Below are 23,730 nucleotides of genomic sequence, written 5' to 3' on the forward strand. Positions count from 1 at the left end.
CGTCTGCATGGCAGGACCTGCAGGGTCAGTGTTGTCTGAACTGCATCAGAAACCCCCCTGCCCAGAGAGTCCAAGGGGAAGGACAAGGGCAGCATGGGCAGGTGGGAAACATGGAGCAATACCATGACATTTGTGCCCAGGGAGGCAGGGACAGGCAGGCACAGAGGGGCACTCAGGAGTGTGTCCTCTCCTGCATGTCCAGCTGCCGAGGAAACGACTCCTGCCCTGGACCCCACAGCCTTGAGAGCAGAGGGCTGTGCTGGCTGGCAGAGGAGAGGAGGTGCTGGAGCTGAGGGTTTCCTCTCACACTCTGAGCATGACTCTGCTGCCTGGAGCCGTCCCTGCGGGCAGCTGTTTCTCTGTCCCCACGTCTCTGCCCTGTCAGTGCTCACAGACCCCATCCCACCCGCTGGGTGCTCAGCTCTGCCCTGCAGAAACCTCCCGGGGGCAGGACACTGCCCAGGGCACCTCCGTGTTTGCAGGTGCTACGGAGCAGGGGAGACAAACCTTGTTGAGGCTGGAAAGGTGCTGCTGGCTCTGTGTGTAGGCTGAGGGGTGGATGAAGGCATTTGCTGAGTGCCTTCCAGAGCTGCTCCTCTCTCTGTGTTACTGTCTCAGTTCTCTCTCTAAAGCTGACAGATCCAATGCTATTTCACCCTGCCCAAACAGAAAATAACTGAAAGCACAGACTCATGACAGCTCCTTCCCTTTCATGGTTCTCCTGCCTTGACCTTCCTTTTGGAAAGTCTCCTCCAGACATGTCCTGGGAGTGAGCTGGAGCTGTGAGCAGCCCTGACCCACGCAGCACCATCTCAGCAGGAGAAGGAACCTGCCCTGCCAGGGGTCACTCCTCCCACCCAGAGCTTCTCCTCACAGTGCCATGGGGAGCTCCCCGGGCAGGCTGAATGCTGACCCTCACGGGTGACAGAACCACTGCCCCAGGCACACAGCACCCTGGGTCACAGGGACACTGCTCTGAATTACAGCCCTGGGCAGATGTGTACACACTCAGGCTTCACTCCCCTGCACCAGTCCTGGAAGGAAGTAGCCATAAGGCCCTGTCCTTGTAAAAGTGTGGTAGGGAATCTGTGCTCTAAAGCATCTCCTCCTCCTCTGCAAAGGAGAAGCCAGGAGAACAATCTTTAAAATCATGGGGGGGGATGGGTTTAGAAGACCCTTCCTGGAACATCAGTAGCATTGCTCTACAGGCAGAGACTTACTGTGTCAAGGGCTGTGAAGATTTCTCCCACAGTGAGCTCTCCTCTGGCCTCCCACTCCACACTGCCTTCCACTTCTCGCTGCCTTCTCTCAGCTCATGTCAGCAGCAGCAGGCAGTGCCCGCAGCCCTGCTGCTCTTGGCAGAGGAGCTGCTCCTGCACACAGCTGTGTCTGGGCAGTGCTGCCAGGTTGCCATGAGCTCCCTCCATCCCAGGAGCCTGGCCCATCTTGGCAACAGTGGCCCAGCTGAAGGCATGAATTTCTCTGTCCCTCGTGCTCCCTCCTCCTGGGAAATGTTCACTGCTGTAAAGCAAAATAATCAGCTATAGTCCCTCTCTAAAGAATGCAGAGAGACCAGCTACAACATTGTCACTTGTTTCATCAGAGGATGGTTCTCTACGAGAAGTGGAAATGTCCCAGTCTGGAATCCACATTGCCAGGTCTTAACTAGACAGGACCCCTAGAAGGGGACAAGAAGGGAGCTCATTTTCCCATGGTTCAGGTTTTCATTCAGATGAGTCAGTCTGGGCATCTCATGCCCGTTTAGAAGCCCCTGGGATGCAGTGGGATTCAGCTAACTCCCGTGAACTCCACAAACACACAGGAGGTGGGATTCCCCTTGTCAAAACTGAAATGTGCACAACATAGAGGTCTGCATGCAAGTTCCTTGTCTAAGCTCGGGTTATAATCAATGGAAATGGAGGGTGGGAGTCAGTTGCTCACACATAAACACCTGGTGACAGGTTAAAGAGACAGAGGTGGTCCCGGTCATCTGCTAGTGTCTGCTTGCTCTGAGGGAGCAAATGGGAGACCCACGTCCTCATGGGGCATGAGCTAGGGGCCAGGTGGTGAATTTCCCGGGCCATCTGAAATGGCAGTAGATGCCTACTACAACTAGTGTTCCACTCACTATGAGGCTGAGACATATGGAGATTCCAACAGCTAATGTAATTCAGTGCAGACACTTGATTTAATGACATAGAAATAGGTCAGTAGGGCCATGTCAACTAGGTGTCCCTAGCAGATACAGCATGGGACCTAGAGGAAAACTATGCCCCTTCAGAGTGGTACTGGGCAAGTACCCCAGGGTGTCTTGGGTTTCCTATCTGTGCCCAGACAAATGAATCCCAGCAGTGCCCTTAGGGAAAGTCCATCCTGTCTACATTCAAGTGTACTGCATAAATGGGAGGCACATCACACCAAGGTCTCCACTCTAGTCTCTGCACTCTCAAGCCCTTCTTGCTCTCTGCCTTCGGAACCTCTTCTCACTCTCCCAGATGACAGGAACAGGGACTGTGCTAATGATGACCTCAGGGTGGCTGGATCAGAGACTGCCCAGGCCCAGGGACTTCTTCAGTGGCACCTTGTCCTTCCTGCAGATTGGTTCACCTCTGTCACAGGCCCCAAGGAGCTGCAGAGTCAGCTCAGGCAGCAAACCCCTCTCCTGGCATTCCTGCACAGCCCAGCTCTGTTTCTGCCTGGCCTTGGGCACTGCAGGGTTTGCTCTCTTAGTGGGAGCCTCCTTTCACCACTACATTGCCACCCGCTATCCATGCCAGCATGTCACCACTTCCAATCAAAGCCTTGGCATACATGAGGTCCTTGGTAACATGTTTTCCTGTGACAAATCTTCAGTCAGCACCACAGCTCAGGTGCTGAAGCCAACACAGATGCAAACACATGCAGCCTGGGGTGTAGCCAGGAGCAAACAGAGATGCACAAGCTGTCACAGGAATGCCACATGATTGGAATAACTGAGATGTGGTGGGACCACCCGCATGACTGGAGCCCTTCAATGGCAGGGTGCAAGTTCTTCAGGAGAGAACAGCAAGGAAGATGAGGAGGGGGATGTCCTATGTGTGAAGGGGTAGCTTGGATGTATGGAGCTCTTGCATGGGATGGACCAAGGGAGGCAGCTCTGAAGGGCAGCGGAGGTCAGGAAAGCTGGCTAGTAATTAAGGACAGCACCTGTCAAGCACAAGAATCCTCCATATGAACAGTTTGTAAAATTAATAGACATCTCTGGACCTCAGTGTGGCTAAACAGGGAGCTCCCACGTGAGCTCCAGGGCAATAAGGCAGCCTATGGAAAGGGGAAGAAGGGAGATGCTGCAAAGGAGGAATTTAAAAATATTGTCCAGCAAAGTAGAGATGGTGTTAAGGAAGCCAAAGCTCCTTTGCAACACTTGCAGAGCGTGTGAAGGACATGAAGAAGAACTGCTATTGCTTCAGTGACAGTAAAAGAATAAACAAGGAAATGTGGGCTCACTGCTGAAAGGGGCAGGGATTGTTGTCAAGTGGATGTAGCTAGGTCTGGGCAAGTCAAGTCCTTCTGGTTTCAGCCTTCACCAACAAGGTCTCCTGAAATGTTGTGCCTCGAGTCAGGAGTCCTGAGGAGAAAATCAACCCACAGTGCCTAATGAGTGCCACTCAACCCACAGAAGTCTGTGGGACTGGATAGCTGGCCTCCATGGACAGTGAGAGAGCCGGCTGCTATGACCGCAAGGCTGCTCTCTATTATCTTGGAAAGGTCGTGGAGATCATGGGAGGTCCCAGTGAGCAGAAAAAGGAATACGTTGTGTCCGTCTTCAAAAAAAGGCCACAAGGACAAACCAGGGAGCTGCAGGCCATTCAGTCTCACATTGGTGAGGGGTGTGTCATGGAGTGCATCCTCTCTGATCACATTTCTGGGTGCATGAAGAAGGTGCCTGGCAACAGTCAGCATGGATTTCCTGACGCTGAATCATTCCTGACCCACCTGATTGCCTTCTGTGATTAAAGACCTGCACTTGTGGAGGAGAGGAGAGTAGTGGATGGTCAGTAGACATCCAGAGGGGCAAAAAGCTGGTTGGATGATCGAGCTCAGATGGTTTTCATGAATGGGTGGTGCTTTACTGGGAAGCCAGGTTAAGGTGGGGTATGCAGGGGTATACCCTGCATCCTTTCCTGTTTGAAAGGCTCATCAGTGGGGCAGAACAACACGTGCATCAGGACAGGCAGAGTCCTGACTGGCAGATATGTGACCCCGAGGAGAAGGCCGTGGACATTACAAGCACTGCCATATGCGCCAGTGATGTGTGCTCACCACAAATGAAGCCAGCTGCATACAGGACTGCATTAGGAAGAGCATGGCCACCCAGGCAAGGGCACTTCTTATCCCCCTTAACTCAGAACTGCTGTGGCCACATCTGGAACAGTGTGTCCCAGTGTGGGCTGCCCAGTGCTGGAGGAATGGGGAGCAACTGGAGAGGGTCCAGAGGAGGTCTGTCAAGATGGGGCTGGGGGCCTGAGGCACATGGCCTGTATGGAGAGGCTGAGGGACCTGGGCTGCTTTAGCCTGCTGAAGGGGAGGATAAGGCCAACACAGAAGTTGCCTGTGACTGCCTGTGACAGGGTGGTTTCAGAGATGGTGGAGCTTTTCTTGGTAGTGGGAAGCAGCATGAGAAGAGCCACAAACTGCATCTTGAGAAGTTCAGACTGCCCTTCACGTAACAAGAATGTCACTTGTAGGGTAGCGCTGTGGTGCACCAGCACACCCAGAGGGCCTCTGTGATCAGCCCCTGGCTTTGTGTTCCAAGCAGCAGCCAGCAAGGACAGAGGGACATCAGTAAAGGTGCGGAGATCCTGCAGTGAAAGCGAGGTGGGGAAGCAGGTTGGGTGTCTACAGCCTGCAGAGAAACAGGTGCAGCTTTTGGACAGCTTAGGACAGTCTGTGGTGGAGATGACCAAGGGCAATGCCAAGGCTGAAAGTCTCCAAGAGAACTGAGGTCTTTGTCCCCTTTGCTATGGTGAGCATCTCTGCCATTGAGGCCCACAAGAAGATGTTTCCTTGCAGCACTGTGGTCTTGCTGCCTCCTCACCTCCAGGGAGCCCAGGAGGTGCCGAATTGTTGTCCTGCACAAGGCATTGCGCACCCTCCCTCCTTCCCCCACCCCAATCTGACACTGCCCCTAGGAAGAGCCGTGAGCGACATGTGAGGCAAAGGATCACCCTACCACAGTGCTGGCTGTAGAGCTTGGCCATTCTGCCTGATAACACACATCAAGGCTGACTTGGCATCAGAGGCACCTGCATATTGTCTTTGCCTGCCTGCATTCAGGGCCTCCAACTTTGTGTTCTAATCAAGCCCTGGGGAGGCTTTCTTGGTAATAGCCCTCAGTGGGACCCATTAACACTGCAAGAAACTTGTAAACTTGTCTTCTGACTTCAACTTCTTGAGAGCTTAGTTCAGTCTCCTCTCAGCACTGGAGGCTCATCGACTCAGCACCAAATACACCCGAGGGGAAATTAAAGTGCAAAAAGCCCTAAGAAGCCATGCCTCTTTCCATAATTTTCTTTGGCTCTTCAATTCTTGTGTGGCTAATTGGAGAGGTTTCAGGAGTGCATTTAACAAAAAGTTTCAATGAGTATCAAAAAAAGAAAAAAAACCCAAGCATTTCTGCTTTTAAGGTTTTCCTTATTTTTCAGCTTACAATATAGAGTGATATCCACATTCTCCAAACGATATTGTTCCAGAGTGTCTTCTAATGAAGTCTGGACTGTAGGAAAAGCAGCATCCTTGAGGTCAGACATCCATGGAAAATGCTCTTCCTCACCTCCCCAGCCCTGCCATTTCCCTCATCAGCCACTGGGGACTCAGAGCACTCTTGGTAAAATCTTTTTCCTCTCACAGCTGTAGCTGAATGTTACAGCTCCTCTGCACCAATTCCCACCTGCTTTCCTTAGAGAACTAGCTGCAAACAGACACAGAAGGATTTGTCTTAATTGTGATCAAAGAAAAATTTACATGATCCAGTGTCATAAGAAATAAAACACACTCCTCAACTCTATGCCAAGTCCAAGTTGCCTCCAGTGGGATCCACAGTCTACAAGGAATAACCTTCCTTGAAATGTTCTTCCCAAATAGATAGGAAAGGCTGGATAGACACACAGTGAAGGAGTTGGTTGAAGAGACAATTAGACTGCTGAAAGACAAGGCAAGCTTCAGACTCCCTGAAGCTTAAAGCAGCAACTGGAGAGTTGAGAGGTATCAGAATGCATAAAGAGCAAGGGGAGGAGGAAGACTGGAAAACTATGGAAAGTGCATATGCCCAGATGGTCTGACGCAAAGTTGACTTTAGAAATGATCCATTTAATCAGGGCAGGTGGAAATAGGGGAAAGATTAGTGAGGTTAAAGCCACAGCATAACAGACAGAGCAGTGGTAACACAAGGGGCAGATCAACATTTCTTCCCCCAGATTCATGCCCTTCCTCAAAATCACCATTATGTCATCATGGGAAAACACTGACATTTTATTAAGATTACTCAGTCCTTTCAGCTCATGAAGATGTTCTCATATGGTTTTATTTAATGTTCAGAAAAGTTCTGCACCTTTCCAGGCAGAGCTCAGGTGTCCAGCCACAAGCACCCAGTGGCACTTGGAGAGGCCCCAGTGTCTCTGAGGCACCTGCCTGTGCCTGGCAGCTCTCACAGGGGACCTGTGGGAGACCGGAGCCTCTTGGAGCTGCAGATGAAGGCTGGGCAAAGGGGACTAGGGCATCTGCAATGACATCAGCCCTCCATGACCATATGACTGCATCCCAGGCCTGTTCTGAAAATCTCTTTAAAAAAAAAAGCCCCTAAAGGACCACTGTATTAAAAAAAATCAAGAAAGACAATAAGAACACAAAAAATGTAAAAGCTTGAAAGTATAACAAAACATTGCTTTGCTTTGCATCTCTTTCTTAGTTCCTTTCTTGTTTCATTTTTAATGTCATTTTCTAAACGCTTCTGTTATAATTGGGCCTGCACCATTAAAAAAGATATTTTTGTGTCTCTCCCAGTGACCCAAAACCACCCCCTTGCTCACAGCTGTCCATACCACTCCTCACTCTTTGCACAGAGCGAGTCACACTCTGAGATGTCGAGCTCTCTCGACTGATAGAGGAAAGCAGGGTGACTAGATTTCAATAAAGCACTTTATTTTTGGACAACCAAATTTGCAGAAATCTCAACATACCTGTGTTATAATGATGCCTTACAGGTGTTCCAATGAATCCAGCCACTCTCCCTTTTCATTCCCTGCACAGTTAATGAAGTGCGATATCCCTTCCCTTGACATCCCTTCTCTTCCCTCCCCTCCCCTTCCTTTCCCTCCCCTTCATTTGCCTTCCCTTCCCTAAACTTCCCTTCCCTGAGGGATTGAAGCAGAAGTGACCTCTTATTAGCTCAAAGCCATGCCCATGCTTCTGACCTGTCAGGTACTGAGGCAGGATTGCTGTCACAGTCATCACTGAGGCCATGTGCTCCTGCTGGCCAATCAGCTACTGAAGCACAAGTGACCTGAGCAGCACAAAGAGCAGCCATGTCCTTGCTGCTGGCCTGTAAGTTCCTCAGGAAGAAGTGTCCTCTCACTATGCACCAAAGCCATTTTTCTGCTGTTGGCCTATGACGTCCTGAGGCTGACGCTGAGGCTGAGCTAAGGAGAACAACCAGCAGCAATTTGCCTTGTGCTGGCCAATCAGCTACTGAGGCCAATCAGCTACACAAGGGACCTCACAAGTATAAACTCCACCAATATGCCTGTGCTGGCCAAAGAGGTACTGAGGCCAAGGGACCTCAGCATCTGCATCCAAGCCATGTGCCTGATCCTTGCTTATGAGGTCTGGAGGCAGGAAGAATACACAAGAACACAAAGCAGCCATGTGCCTGCTCCTGGCCTATCACAGACTGAGAAACAATTGACCTCACCATCATCACCAAAGCAGTGTACATGCTGCGGCCTTTAGGGTCTCAGGCACAACTTGACCTCACCAAGACAACCAGCAAAAATGTACTTGCTGCTGGCCTATCAGGTAGTGCTTCAGAAAGGACCTCAAATCCACGTGTCTGCAGCTGTCCTATCCGATAATGAATCACAAATGGCCTCATGCAGGAAAACAGCAGCAATGTACCTGCTGCTGGCCTATCCTGTACAGAGGTACAAGTGACCTCAAAGTCAGCCTAGAAACCATGGAATGGAGTGGAATGGAGCAGAACCTGTGCATGTTAGGTCACATGTTAGGTGACTGTGAAACTGATTGGCCAGCAGAAGACACGTGCCTTGCATGCTGCTTGTGAGGTTCTTTCTTTCTCTGGAGCTGACAGGCCATCAGCAGGCTCTAGGTTGGGGGAGGTTCTGGTGATGTCAGCTCTGTGTATTCTCCTAATGGAGCCTAATGGGTGGGGTATGTGCTTGTGAGGTCACTTTATCCTCAGGACCTGACAGGCAGGTTGCAGGCACAGGGCTCGGATGCTGACTGTGAGCTCCCTTCTGCCTCAGCACCTCCAAGGCCAGCGGCAGGCCTCAGTCCTTGACAGGCCACCCATCAGGCACTTTCAACATCCAAGCCATGTTCCTCCAGGCTGCTTTTGTGGCCTGCTGCCTTCTGATGGCCTATGGGGTACTCAGGGAAACTGGACACGCTGCACTGGGCAGATGTGACCATGTGTCATGCTTATAACTGTGACTGCTGGGTGGCCTGTCTCTTACCACTTGTCCCTTTGGGGAAGATGAGCAGCTCAGTGGTGGCTCCCTTGGGAGCCAAGTGAGTCTTTCCCTACCTGCAGCCCTGTCACCCTTGCTTCCTCTCCCTCCCTTTGGAGGGAACAGGAGGGTGGGAGAAGAGCAGCCCCCACGAGCTGCCAGCAACAAACTGTGTCCTGACACAAGAGCCATTGGGACAGGTCTACACAGCAGGAGGGGACCAGCAGCTTCCCAGGGTTTGTCCTCAAGGCAGGACAAATAAACAGTAACTTAAAGACAACTGGTCATCAGCTAGGCACAGCTGTGAGTCCGCCTGCCTGCCCAGCTCTTTGGATCACCACACCTAATCCATAGGAAGGACAAATCCCCACAGCCTTTCCCTTCAGGAAAGATTTGCTGGGGGAGAAATCTTGTGTAGGCATGCCTGTCCCAGCTCCATCACCAGCTGGTGATTGCTGGAGAACACACACATTGCTTGGGGGAATGCACAGAGGAGCTCTCTGCAGAGCCAGAAGCCCAAGAGCTTTGAAACTTCCTCAGTTCAAGCTAAGCAGGCTTTGAGGCATGCAGACAAAGGCACCCAAGTGGTACTGGCATTTATTATAAGGGTCCTTCACTCATCCTACATGGCACCACAACCATCAAGGAAAAGGAGGGGGCACTACAGCATTTGCTGAGCAGGCCAGCACTAACAGCATTTGCGGAAGGAGGAATTTGCACGGGAGCAGAGATATCAAAAGGGGAACCTGCACCCCAAGGCACCCAAGAAAACCAGGCACATTTATGGAAGCCTTCACATCCATATGTAGCCTCACCTCATTCACTTGCAGCTGCTTTCACAGGGGGTCAGAATGTTGGCAAAGGTGTTGACAGCTACACGGACACAGCCTGGCACCCTGCCTCCATCCTCGGGGTCTCTAGCACTGCTCTGGGAGCCTACCTGACCATGACTGGAGCAACCTAAGAAGAAAGAATCGGAGGGTTACTGTAGGTTCTGCTGGCCTTACATAGTCGCAATGGCCAGGGGCCAATGTCTCCCCTCCATGCTGAGCTGTATTTGTGAGAGTGCAGCCAGCAGGGCCACCGGAGAGATTCTACCCCTCTATGTGGCACAGCCATTTGAGGCCGCATCTGGATACCAGGTCCCATTAAGGCTCTCCAGTTCCAGAAAGGCGCTAACACACAGGAGGGGAGCCTAGCACAGGGCCACCAAGATGTTCAGAGGCTGGCGCATGGGGCATATGAGGACAGGCTGGGAGACCTGGATTTATTCAGCCTAGACAAGAAAAGGCCAAGCGGGATTTTCCTGCCTCTACAGTGGACCAAGGATAGGTGTCTCAGAGCCACCCATCAACCCAAGAGGCCTGACTTTTGTGAGGTGCCATCTCCACTGTTCGCCAGGGTCTGGGCAGGCAAAAGGTGAAGAAGCAGCTCTGACTGCTTTGATTTACTACTCCCTGTCTCTCTGATGGATTGGAATGGATGAGGGTCTGGGATGGGAAGATGCAATGAGAGGGTCCAGATGCAACAGAAAGCCATTAAGGAGTGAGAAGATGACTTTCCCCAGAGTCAGGGAAGCATCAAGAGCTTCAGAATCTGCAAGCCTGAACCTCAGCTGACAGAAAGCAGCAAACTGCAAGCATCCCTGGCTTGCACCAGGATGCTCCAAGGCAGGAACATGGTCACCAATGGTCCCCACTCCAGGTCTGCCAGAAGGACACCGTGATGGCAGGCTGGGCTCTGGGAGCACAGCACTGCTCTCTCCAGACACCTCTTCCCATGATGAGCAGCACAACACTGGGGCCATCCCTTGTCCCCACCACACGGCACCCCACCACTGTGACACCCCGCACCCCCACCCCTCACCTCACAGAGGGTTCCCAGCCAACACGTGCCTCTGCAGCAGGGACACACAGGGCACAGCACCCCACATGGCAGCAGACAGGGCACCCCCAAGGGTCCCAGAACTCACACAGACCAACTCTCCAGCCCTTCCATTCCCTTCGTGTCCTCCAAGGCCTTGCCACAGGCCCTTCCTCTCAACAGCCAGGCACAGCCCTGTGTCTGCTCACTTCCCACCTCCAGGAATCCAAGGACAGAGATGTCCTTCAGGTCTTGGAGAAAAATTGCACAAGCACCCTGGTATTTGGAAGGGGCAGAATTTTCTGCAGCACACAGACATATAGAAATCAGAAATTGCTACTGTCACTGCTTACACCAGCACTTCATTCCTTTAGCAGTGGAAACATTCTAGCTGGACTCCCTTGCCCACAGGTAGCAGACTGTAAGCCAGTACTTAGCAAGAAGTACATAGTCAAGGTCCACATCTGTTTACCGGAGAACATCATCCACATTTTAAATGTAGCACTACTAAGTCATGATGACGGAGTGGAATAAAATTGGTGTCAGATGGTGTGGAACATTATTGCCTACTTCTGCTTCTTTTACTAGTTGCCTTTCTATATTGCTGTAGATGCACCTCACAGACACCTTCCCAGCCCGGTGCCCTAGAGGCTGCTGGGACAGGAGGGACCTCCGAGTCAGTTCCCAGCCAGGGGCCAGCTGCTGGTCTGCCAGCGGCTCTGTCTGCAGTGACCTCACAAGGACCTTCCCAGGCAGGGGCCTGCTGCTGGCCTATCAGGGACTCAGAAGGAGATGACCTCACAGTCCCCTTCACAGCCATGTTCCTGTCACTGCCTATGAGCCTCTGAGACAGCAGCTACCTCACTATAACTTCCCCAGCCATGAGCCAAATCCTGCTTATCAGCTGCTCAGGCAGAGGTGACCTCCAAAGCACATGTCCCAGCCATGGACCTGCTGCTGCCTTATCAACTGGTCAGCTGGAGATGACCTCACAAGCACCTTTCCAGCCGCAGACCTGCTGCTGTCCAATCAGTTCATTAGTCAGAAATGACCTCATGATCAGCAGCCAAGCCTTGCTCCTGCTGCTGGCCTATCAGCTACTCCAGCAGAAGTGACCTCATCATCAACAGCCAAGCCACAGGCCTCCTGCTGGCCTGGCAGCTCCTGACCAAGAGCTGATTTGACACTGGGGATCTCCTGGCCCAGCTCTCGCAGACAGCCGTGACCTCCCTGCCCACAGCCCGGCCACGCGGCTATTGCCGCCTGCAGCTGCCCCTGCCTCCCCCAAGGCTCAGCCAGCTCCTGAGCGGCTGCCTGGACTCACCCCGGGGCCTCGCAATGCTCATCGGGCAGCGAAACACCCGCTACGGAGCAGTTACTGCCCCAAAGCAGCAGCTCCGAGAAAGGCTTGATAAGGGGTCTGCGACCCAGGGCAGGGGCAAAGCTTCCTGCCCCCAACCCCCCCAGCCACCCCGGCCCAGCTGCTCGGGGACAGCCGGCACGTCTGGCTCGCAGGGCAGCTGCCCCGGGGCCAGGGCGCTTTGTCCCGTGCTCCTGGCCTCACCAGCCCCTTCTGCAGCTCCGGGAGGAAAGCAGCCCCGGGGCAGCACCGCTGCCCCTGCCCCGGCGGGAGGGCACCCGCCACCATCGGGACGCGCCCGCAGCCCCGCTCTCACCCACTCACACCCTCTCTTGCCCGGCCCCCCGCTCCTGCTTTGCTCCTGCCCTGCTTCCAGGTCTCTTATCCTCCACATGCTGCACTCTGATTGGCTGACAGAGCCATCAGTCCAATCCAGCCTGCCCTCCTCCCCGCCGTCCTTCTCGTATCTGCCAAGAGGAGGCAGCACTGGGGCGTTGCCAGGGAAACGTTGCACCCTCCTGCCCTGGCGGCCAGCTCTGCCCCCACCCCCACCCCCCTGGCGGCCAGCTCTGCCCTCCCCCCCACCCCCCACCCCCGCCGCAGGGGGCGCCATGTTGTGGGAGGCAGCGCGGGGCGCGGTGGGGCCTGGGGGCAGCCTGGCGTCCTGTGCCTGGGCAGTGCGGGGCATTGTGTGAACATTCTAGCTGGACTCCCTCACCCACTGACAGCAGACCCCACTGCTACCCCCACTCCAGCAGGAGGGCACCCGCCGCCATGGGGACTCGCCCGCAGCCCCGCCAGCCCTGCTCCCACCTGCTCTCTCTCCTGCTCCCTCTGCCCTGCCTGGCTCCCGCTCCTCTCTCACTTCCCTTTCTCGCCTTTTCCCTTCTCTCTCTCTCCCCATCGCTCCCTCCCCCTCTTCTCTCTCTTCTCTCCTCCACAACAGGCCCTGCCACTTCCTGCTGTACTCTGGTTGGCTGATAGAGCCATCAGTGCAACCCAGCCCGCCCTCCTCCCCTTGCCAGCCAATAGCAGGGCAGCACTGGCAGTGATGCCAATGCTTTGGCCCTGTGTGACCCTGAGGGTAACCCCTCCCCTCCCACCCCCCTGCCCGTGGTGGGGCGCCATGTTGTGGGTGGCAGCGTGGGGTGTGGCAGGGCGTGGCAGCCTGGGGGCAGCCCGGCGCCGTGTGCCCGGGCAGTGCGGGGCCCCGGGGCCTGGCTGCTGCCGCGCAGGGGCTGGGCTCTGCCGCAGGGGCCCCCCGGGGCTCCTGGCTGCCCTGCAACCAGGGGCCATGCTGGGCACGGGGGAGCAGCCGCGGTGCCAGTGCTGGTGCCAGTGTTGGCCCTGGTGTGGGCACGGGGGCCCTGGGCATGGCCAGAGTGCTGGAGCCCACGGTCAGCGTCCTGCTGCCCCTGGGCGGGGCAGGGCCGCATCCTCTCACCCCTTGGCTCCCGTCGGGACTCTACAACAGGGCTCTCATGGCAGCCCCCACCCTGTCCAGCCACCCCCACAGCCCAGGATCCACAGCCCTTTTCGCAGTTAACAGCCTCTGTGCGACCCCTCAGGAAGGAGCTCCCAAAGCCCTTACCCTCAGTGGAGAGCTGCAGGAGCACTGGGAACAAGAAGCTGTGGTCTGGGCTCTTGGTGGTGGTCCAGCAGTCCTGCATCTCACTTGCCCCCTTGCCCTTGGCTCACCTCTCCAGCCAAGGAGGGAGGACGCTCTTCCCGTCTCGTCACCCAAAACTTCTCTCCAAGGTGCCCCTGCTCCTCTGCCTATTGGTGAGGGGCCCCAGCGTGGCTGTCATCCCCTCTCCTTACCATAGAGTGGCTCCAAAGGGCAGCAGTGGGGAGTGCACAAGTGGTGCCCAGCAGCGGTTGGGCCTCTCAGGGAAGTGAGGGCACCGCTGTGCCACCGGGGAGACCTCTGTGTGAGGTGGCACATCCCACTGTGACCTCAGCTTGTGTCATCAGGGGGCTCAGGAGGTCACTGCCATGGAGATGGCACAGCCAGGACGAGAGCAGAGAGATTTCCCCTCACATCCTGGAAAGCCGTCCCCTTCCCTCGCCCCAGTTATGTTCCAGAACTTGCTGATAAATCCTTCAGGAATGTCTCCAGATGGTGCCAAAGGCTGTGAAGTATCTCAAATGGGGCACTGGAGAAGTCACTTCTACCTGCCTGCACTGACAGATCTCTGCCCTGGGCAGACCTGTGCAGGAAACTGGGGCTTCAGGGCTGGTTTAAGTTTTGGCATTTTTCAAAGCCAGGATCAAAGTCATTCTGGAAGAAACAGCACAAAGCATGGCCACAGGCTGAGCTGCTTTGGTGAGCTTCAGAACTGGTTTCTGCCGTGGGTCACTCTTTTTGCCAAAGTCAGATGTAGGACAGTATGGGACAGGACAGACCCTTCCTCTTTTAGGCACCAAAGCAGGCTCTTTGTTTTTAAAAAGTCCTCAGCAAGGTTTCTCGCTCTACGGTGCTTGAGATGAAGATGATATGCCAGAGAAGAGCAAATGTGCCCTTAACACCCATCATCTGGAGGGCCAGGCCAGGGAGCAAATCTGGGGAAGTTTTCCCATTTCCCATCCATTTTGCCCAGCTTTCCTTCTGGTTTCTGAGCCTTCCCTGAGCCTAGGGAAAGCCATTTCTCCTCCCTGAAAGCTGAACCTAGCTGCTGAGTTGCACTTCAGGGAGTTTAAAGATTGCTCCGTCTTTCAGTAATCTGCTCCTTTAGGCAAGTCTCCTAAATTCTGTTTCTCTCTAGCATGTCCTGTCTATCCAAAAGATTTCTACTCAGGTTATCCCTTGTGGAAAGCAGACCTCATTGGAGGCAGCTTGGACTTAGCATACAGTTGAGGAGTGCAATTCTTTTTTATGAACCTGTATCATGCTTTATTTTTTTGTTTGTTTGCAATTAAAAGAAAAATCTTCTGTGTTTATTTGCAGCTCGTTCTCTAAGGAAAGCAGGTGGGAATTGGGGCATGTGAGCTGTAACATTCAGTTGTAAGACTTCAGTGGAATAAGGGTAGCTTTTAACCAGAATGATGCAAGTCCCAGGTGACTGATGAGAGCAATGGCAGGGTTGGGGAGATGAGAAGGAAGGTTGTCCATAGAGCATCTGATCTCCAGGACACTGCTTTTTCTACATGTCTCCTGGCAGCCTCAGTGGCAGAGACAGCAGTGACAACCAAGGGAGTAAAGACCTCAGTTCTGTCCAGCCCTTCAGCCTTGCCAGCGCCCCGGCGAGCTCCACTGCAGACTGTCCTACTCTGTCCCACACCTGCTCCCTGCAGACTGTAGACACCCAACATGCTTCCCCAACTTGCTTTCACATGGGGATCTCCCTCCATTTACTGATGTCTTTCTGTCCTCCCTGGCTGTTCCTTGAAACATAGAACCATGGGCTGATCACAGACTTCCTCTGGGTGACCTGTTGCACCACAGAACTGTCCTTCAAATGACATTTCTTCATCCTAATGTCCAGTCTGAACCTCCCTCAGCTGTGGCCCCAGGGCTGAGCACAGGCTTGTCACAGTGATACCTGTTCCCAAGAGCTAAGGACACTGTGTATGCAAAGACCCAGCTTCAGAGCAGAGACCTGCTGGCATAGCTAGTAGATGGCAGTGCAATGATGATATGAGGCGCCCACCAAGAGAGCAAACCCTGCAGTACCCAAGGCCAGAGAGAAACAGAGCTGGGCCATGCAGCCATGGCAGGAGAGGTGTTTGGTGCCTGAGTTGACTCTGCAGCACCTAGGTACTCTATGACGAAGGTGAGCGGATGTCCAGGAAGAACAAGGTGCCACTGAGAAGGTCCCTGGGCCTGAACAGCCTGCAATCCAGCCATGCTGTGGCTGCACCATTAGCAGAGTCCCTGTCCATATCATTGGGGATGAGAAAAGGATCAGAGAGAGGAGAACTAGTGGGGTTTGAAAGTGTAGGCACATGTGTGGAGACATTTGTGTATGTGCCTCCCAGTTTTGCAGCATACTGTGAACATAGTGGTTCTGCTGGACACCCCATGCATCTGACATGGCCCTGCAGGTCTTAGCAGAGTCCCTGTCCATATCATTGGGGATGAGAAAAGGATCAGAGAGAGGAGAACTAGTGGGGTTTGAAAGTGTAGGCACATGTGTGGAGACCTTTGTGTATGTGCCTCCCAGTTTTGCAGCATACTGTGAACATAGTGGTTCTGCTGGACACCCCATGCATCTGACATGGCCCTGCAGGTCTGTCCTCATTGAATTGAATGAAGTGTCAGCACTGAATTACATTAGCCGTTTGTAACATCAGGGTCTGCATATATCTCAGCTTCACAGTGAGTGGAGCTCCTGCAGTAGTAGGCAGCTAGTGTCATTTCAGAGGGCCAAGAAGATTCTCCACCTGGGCCCCAGCTCATGCTCCAGAAGGATGTGGGTCTCCTAGTTGCTCAGTCAGAGCTAGCAGACACTTGCATTTGTCATGGACCACCTTTGTCTCTTCCAATGTCCTCAGATGTTTCTGTGTGAACAACTGACTCCCACCGTCCCTCTGCATTGATTCCAGTGGGAGCTTAGTCAAAGAGCTCACACGCAGACACCCATTTTGTGTACCCCAAATTTTGGACAAGGAGAATCCCACCTCCTGTGAGTTTGTGGAGTGCACGGGAGGGATCTGAATCCCACTCCAGCTCAGGGGCTTCTCAATGGGCATTAGATGTATTGGTTAACTCCTCTAAATCAGTCCCTGAAGCACAAGTCAATGAACTCACTTCTTGTCCCTGCCTGGGGGTCCTGTCTTCTTATGAGATGGGAGACAGGATGGGATTTCTACCTCCCTTAGATAGCCACCCTCCAATGAGACAAACTGCAATGCTGGAATCAGTCTCTCTCCACTGTTTAGAGAGGGACCATCAGTTACCATTTTAGTCCACTTCAGTGGACATTTCCCTTGGGTGACTCTGCTGCCTTTCAGGAACTGTCAGCCCTGGCACCCGGGAACATCTCGAGGATGCAGAGGGCACAGAGAAAGTCACGCCTTCAGCTGGGCCTCTGCTCTTGAGCTGGGCCTGGCTCCTGGGACTGCAGGAGCCCATGGCAACCTGGCAGGAGCTGCAGAGAGACAGCGCTGTCTAGGAGCAGCTCCTCTTAAAGGAGCAGCAAGACTCAGGGCGCTGACTACATGGTCCAGGATAAGATGAGCGACTGAGATGTTAAAGACAGTCAGCAACAGGAGGATAGCTGAGAGCTCACTGTGAGGAGAAATCTTCACCGCCCTTGACACAGTAAGTCTCTGGCTGCAGGGCAATGCTGCTGTGGTTCCTGGCAGTTTCTTCTGAGGCTGTCACCTTCCACAGCTGATAGGGTCTGTCCGGGAGGCTCTGCCAGCTTCTCCTGTTTGGAACAGGTGGTGCTTTAGAGCAGAGATTCCCAGCCACACCATCAGATTGACAGGGCATCACAGCTACATTCTTCAGGGGGTGGTGCAGGGGTGTGAAGCCAGGGAGTGCACCCAGGTCTGCCCAATGCTGCATTTCAGAGCAGTGTCCCTGCGCACCAGGGTGCCTGGGGCAGTGATTCTGCTGCCTGCAAGGGTCGGCACTCAGCCTGCCCAGGGAACTCCCCATGATGGTGCTGCGGGGAGAAGCTGTGGGTGGAAGGAGCAACCTACATCAGGGCAAGTTCATTCTCCTGTTGAGGGGGTGCTGCATGGGTCAGGGCTGCTCTCAGCTCCAGCTCACCCCCAGGACATTTTCTGAAGGGGACTTTTCCAGGGGAAGGTATATGCTGGCCATACCTGCAAAGGGCAGAACTTTCCTGCCTCAGTCTGTGCTTAATCTCCCCATCTCTTGACAGGGCTGCAATGGAAACACAGCTGTTTGGTTCAGACAAGAAACTGTGACTCCTGAACTCTCCTGTTACACGGAGAGATCAAAAGGTCTGCAAGGAACCTCAGCAAATCCCTCCAGCAATCCCTCTGCCTACACGCAACACCACCATAATCTTTATTAGCTTCCTCGGGGTTGGTCTCAGCTGCTCCTTAGCACCTATAAACCTGAAGGTAGCTGCCCCTGGGACAGTGCCAGGCAGCAGCGGGATGATGCATGAAAGAGAAGAAACTTCTCACAGGAAAGGCTGTGGGAGGGTGGATGTGGGCAATTCCCTGACAGCTTCTGCAGTGCAGATGCCTTCCCCTGAGCCAGCCCCTGTGTCTCCTCTGCCACCTCGCAGAGCCTCTGCCCTCAAGGCCACAGCATTCAGGGCATGAGACACCTCCTTTGCAGTCCAGCCTCCAGGAGAGCAGAGGTGCATCTCTCCTGTAGGTGCCCATTTTACTACTGCCTGATAGAGTGGCTGAGAGCAAAACCCCTTCTGCAGGGGGATGTGCACAGCTGAGTGAGATGCAGGCTTTCCTGCGTGCCATGGATCTGGAGGTGTTTGCATGGGAGCGAGGGCTCCAAGACCCCTCCTAGCCTGTGGGTCTTTGGGCCATGCAGTCTGTAGGGCTGGGGAATGCGCCAGGTCTCCCTAAGGAGACACCGTCTTTTGGGCAATGCACTAACCCAAACACTTTTGCCCCTCAGCATTCTCTAGTAATGGCAAAAGACAAGGATTTCTATCCCTGCAATAGATGTGCCCCGTGTGTGGTGAGAAACTGCCCCACACCCCACCCCCAAATACATGTTGCTCTTTGCTATCTCCATGTACCCAGTGTGGCAGAGCATCTGGTGAGAGCTAAGGGACTGAAGTTACAGATGAGTTTCAAATATGAAAAGTCAGTTTTGTTCTGGAGTCACACTTGTGGTTGGGCTGGATATCAGGGCTACACTTGAGTGCACACCCCGAGCACTTTGGTCATTAGGTCCTTGCCTGGCCTGAGAATTTCCTGGCCAGTCATCTGCACAGATGAGAGAACAGGTTGTCATGAGACAATGGACCACCTTGAAACTAGGTGATTGACTGGACCTAGGCAATTAAGTATTTGACTGAGAGTTATGGCAGCCCTGCAGGTGGGAATTTCTGAAGGTTGTAGGAATTCCCCCATGGCAAATCCTGCTGTGTCTAGTCCATTTTGTATCCCAAAATGCGTTGATGAACATCCTGGGTGGAGTGTCCCAAAGTGTCCTTGCTGCAAAAGTGCTCAAACTGTGCTTAGCTAAGACATTTGTAAATAGTCCATACAAAGTGTTCCTGCAGTGATTGTCACATACTCTGCGGTTAAGGTGTACCAATAGCAATGAATTATGCATGTGCTGGGTGGTCACGTGGGTCCCCAGCCAACTGGTTTAGAACTGAGCCAACCAGGGGTTCAGGAGTCTCACCTACTCCAGCTGACAGCCCTGCAAGGACACTTTGTCACTGCACAATGACTGACCATCCTGTTTTGATTCTGAGTTTCTGTGTAACAGGCAGGGCTGACTCCTCTGGAGCCCATGGACAGAGGACCTTGCTCCTCATGGTAGACTCAGAAAGCACAGACCAGAGCACAAGTAGAGGAGGTGAAGGAAGGTCCTGCTGTTAAGGAGAAAGGAAATGTGGGGAGTTGCTCTGAGAAATGCTGTGGGTTTTGTTCAAAGTCAGTCCTAACTTGTCAATGTCTTTTCCTCCCTGGACATTCTCCCACAGCCCAGAGGAAGCAAATGTCCAACAGCAGCTTCCTCACTGAGTTCCTCCTCTTGGCGTTCGCGGACACCCGGGAGCTGCAGCTCTTGCACTTCCTCCTGTTCCTGGGCATCTACTCATGGGCTGCCCTCCTCAGCAATGGCCTCATCATCACAGCTGTAAGCTGTGACCACCACCTCCACACCCCCATGTACTTCTTCCTCCTTAATCTCTCTGTCCTCGACCTTGGCACGATCTCATCCACTGTGCCCAAATCCATGGCCAATTCCCTGTGGGACACCAGGGCCATTTCCTATTCAGGAGGTGCTGCCCAGGTCTTTTTCTTTGTCTTCTTAATTTCAGCAGAATATTTCCTTCTTACCATCATGGCCTATGACCGCTATGTTGCCATCTGCAAACCCCTGCACTATGGGACCCTCATGGACAGCAGAGCTTGTGTCAAAATGGCAGCAGCTGCCTGGGGCACTGGTTTTCTCTATTCTGTGCTGCACATTGCTAACACATTTTCAATACCACTCTGCCAAGACAATGCCCTGGGCCAATTCTTCTGTGAAATTCCTCAGATCCTCAAGCTCTCCTGCTCAGATGCCTACCTCAGGGAAGCTGGGCTTCTTGTGGTTAGTTTTTGTTTAGCCTTTGTGTGTTTCATTTTCATTGTGCTGTCCTACGTGCAGATCTTTTCATCTGTCCTGAGGATCCCCTCTGAGCAGGGCCGGCACAAAGCCTTTTCCATGTGCCTCCCGCACCTGGCCGTGGTCTCCCTGTTTCTCAGCACTGCAATGTTTGCATACCTAAAGCCCCCCTCCCTCTCCTCCCCAGCTCTGGATCTGGTGGTGGCTGTTCTGTACTCAGTGGTGCCTCCAGCAGTGAATCCCCTCATCTACAGCATGAGGAACAAGGACCTTAAGGATGCACTGAAGAAATTGATTCAACTGGTACTAGTTCAGCAGGTATAAGTTCCCCATCCCTCTTTGTAAGTGACTTGAATTTTTCTCAGACAACTCTTGTGCTTTGGGCACTCTCCCTGTGATAATCATGTTTGTACAGAAGTCTTTGAATTCATCCCACTTCTCCAGAGGCACAAACCCTGTCTGTCTGCCTCAGTTGCCTTCTGTAAATGTGTCTGTCACTGTGTCAGAGCTGGCCTGTCTCTAATAAAAGGGGATTTCCTCAGTGCTGTGCTCAAAAGTTGGTTTCTTCTTCTAAAGCGGGAGCAAAGAATGCACTCAAGGACTTTCACCATGAAAGGGCCTGTTGCTTTACCAGGGCTCTCCATGGACGCAAGGTGATGAGCTCATGAGGTGCTGTGTTAGGGAATGAGGGCTGGATTCAGCTCTCACTTGTGGGTGCCCAGTGCTCCTGGAGGTGGAATGGTCAAGCGGTAGCTGCCTGGGACTGTCTGCACCTATGGCAGGGCTGGTGACAGATGGCCACAGTGGGGACCCAGCAGGCAGAGGGAAGGGAGCCTGCAGAGTGGTTCATGTCAACTTCATTGAAACACCCTGGGCTGGGTCTCAGGACACACCTGAACACAACCTGAGCCATCTGAAATGCCCTGTGATTGCTCAGAGCATCATCCACAGTCACAGACCCCTTGGTAGGGGGTTGTCAGGTGCAATGATGCCCGTCCAGCTGGGTCTGCTTCTCACCCCAACCACCACGGCCAGTGCGGAGTCACCCCATGGCCCTGGGGCACCACAGCCCGCTCGCTCTGCAGAGCAGCACCGCCAGCTCGGGGCCCTGCGGGGAGCACAGGGGAGGCTCCAGGAGTGGCCAGGCAGGCCAGCACTGGTGCACTCCCTGGGGAAAAGGCTCTCTGGGGAGCAGGGATATCTCTGGGGAAGAGGAAATGAGCAATTGTGTGCTTGCAAGGAAGAAAAGATGGAAAGAGAAATCTATTTCCATGTAATGAATGAGTGTATTTCCATGTCAAAGACTGGACCAAGGGCCCAGGGCAGCTGTGGGATCTCCACTCCTGGAGATGTTCAAAGCTCATTTGGACACAGCCCTGAGCAATCTGCCCTGACCAGGCCTGCTTTGCACTGGAGGTTGGACTAGAGACCTCTGGAGGTCCCATCCCACCTGAATTGTGCTGTGATTTCATGAATAGAAAGAGCCCAGACAGAGAGAGGCTGTGCCTCTCCCATAGGCTGCCCACCAGCGGACAACAGGGAGAGCCCTCTGCCAGCCCCACACTCCCTTGTCCCTCTCCACCCCTTTCATGGGACATTGTCTGGGTCTGGCCCAGGCCCAGGCGAGGTCTCCACCGCTTGCCATTACCCTGCAAAGGGGGAAAACCTTGACGTTCCTGCCACAGAAGTGATGTCAAAGCAGCAGCTGGAGCCCAGCTGCCCTGATGGCCTTGTCCCTCCTGGCCCAGCTGTGGGCCCCTGAGCTGTACTGATCACCCTGCCCCACTGCCCCCGTGGTCGTCACCTCCCCCCCCCCGTGCCCCATCCCAGCCTCCAGCTCCCTGCGAGAGAATGGCAGCACAGGAGTGGGCTGGGAGGCTGCACCACAGGCAGCATTGGCCCTGCCAGGCCAGAGGCTGGGGGGTGAGGCAGGATCTGCTGCCTGGATGGCACTGGAGCCCCGGCACGGGGAGAAGTGGGGAGCGCTGGGGGCTGGGCAGCGGCTGCGGGGCTGTGCCCGCTCCTGCTGCACTGCTGATCTCTGCAGTGTGGGGAGAGAGGACAGGGCAGCGTGGGGGTGGCAGTAGGTCAGCAGGGGCAGGGGGCAGTGGGGGCTGCAACGAGGGATTGTGGATGGTGTCTGTGCAGCACAGTGGCACTCACACCACTGCCCGAGCCCCCCCCACTCATTCCCTCCCTCCAAGAAGAGGGAGGAAATGAAGCTGGTGCCTGCTGCCTGCGTGGCTCTTCCTGCAAATGCCTCCTTTTCTGTTGCAGACTGTGGGGACAGAAGTGCTCGCTGGCTGCAGCCAGCCTGGACACATGGAGTGGCAGAGCTATGGGAGCAGTGGCCAGGTGTTCCCCACAGCCCACTGGATGGGGACAGCTGGGACCCGGCCCTTCCTGTTCCTCCCAAGCATGTCACTTGAGGAAGAGCTGGAAGAACAGGCCTGGAGGGATCCTGCTGGCACTGCAATGCCTGGGGGGGTGTGACAACTCACCAGCTCCCTCCTGCAAATGCTTCCGGGCCAGGCACCTGGGGACAAAGAGCTGGCACTGCTTGTGGGAGTCCATCAGGGCTGTGCCCTCTGGGTGGCAAGACGACCTCAGGCTCTTGCCGCCCTGTAGAAGAGGAGCTAACCTCTCAGAGGACTGGGGGGGAGTGGCATAGGTCCCATGGCTCGAGAGGGGAAGGTGCTGACACGTGCCTGGGGCCAGGGCCCTGCTACCTCCTCAGTCCTCTCTCATCTCCTAGGAAGCCACTACAGAAGCAAGCAAATCTCAAGAAGAAACTTTCCCCACATTCATGGGAGTCAATGAGAAGGAGACTTATGTGTGAGAACATGACAGGCCAGCAGCAGGGACATGGCTGGAGTTTGTGCATAACTGAGATGTGGTGGGACCACCTGCATGACTGGAGCCCTTCAATGGCAGGGTGCAAGTTCTTCAGGAGAGATCAGCAGGGAAGATGAGGAGGGGGATGTCCTATGTGTGAAGGGGTAGCTTGGATGGATGGAGCTCTTCCACAGGATGGACCAAGGGAGGCAGCTCTGAAGGGCAGCGGAGGTCAGGAAAGCTGGCTAGTAATTCAGGACAGCACCCTTCAAGCACAAGAATGCTCCATAATGAATAGTTTGTAAAATCAGGAGACATCTCTGGACCTCAGCATGGCTAAACAGGGAACTCCCACGGCAGCTCCAGGGCAATAAGGCAACGTATGGAAAGGGGAAGAAGGCTGAGGCTGCAAAGGAGGAACTTGGAAACATTGTCCAGCAAAGTAGAGATGGTGTTAAAGAAGCCAAAGCTCCTCTACGACAGAGACACTTGCAGAGCGTGTGAAGGACACAAAGAAGAACTGCTATTGCTTCAGTGACAGTAAAAGAATCAACAAGGAAATGTGGTCTCACTGCTGAATGGGGCAGGGATTCTAGCAAAAGTGGATGTAAATAGGTCTGGGGAAGTCAAGTCCTTCTGGTTTCAACCTTCACCAACAAGGTCTCCTGAGCTGTTGTGCCTCAAGTCAGGAGTCCTGAGGAGAAAATCAACCCACA

The 23,730-nt window shown here is 53.9% G+C and overlaps 1 protein-coding gene across 1 annotated transcript; it reads left to right on the forward strand.

Moving 5' to 3' along the window:
• Window positions 1-19,564: 19,564 nt before the first annotated feature.
• On the forward strand, window positions 19,565-20,503 carry LOC135326406 (olfactory receptor 14A16-like). The gene has a single exon (XM_064504294.1). The coding sequence runs from the start codon at window positions 19,565-19,567 to the stop codon at window positions 20,501-20,503; it is 939 nt and encodes a 312-aa protein (XP_064360364.1).
• Window positions 20,504-23,730: the final 3,227 nt, after the last annotated feature.

The sequence above is a fragment of the Dromaius novaehollandiae genome, unplaced genomic scaffold (genome assembly GCF_036370855.1).
Source record: "Dromaius novaehollandiae isolate bDroNov1 unplaced genomic scaffold, bDroNov1.hap1 HAP1_SCAFFOLD_27, whole genome shotgun sequence".
NCBI classification, from domain to species: Eukaryota; Metazoa; Chordata; class Aves; order Casuariiformes; family Dromaiidae; genus Dromaius; species Dromaius novaehollandiae.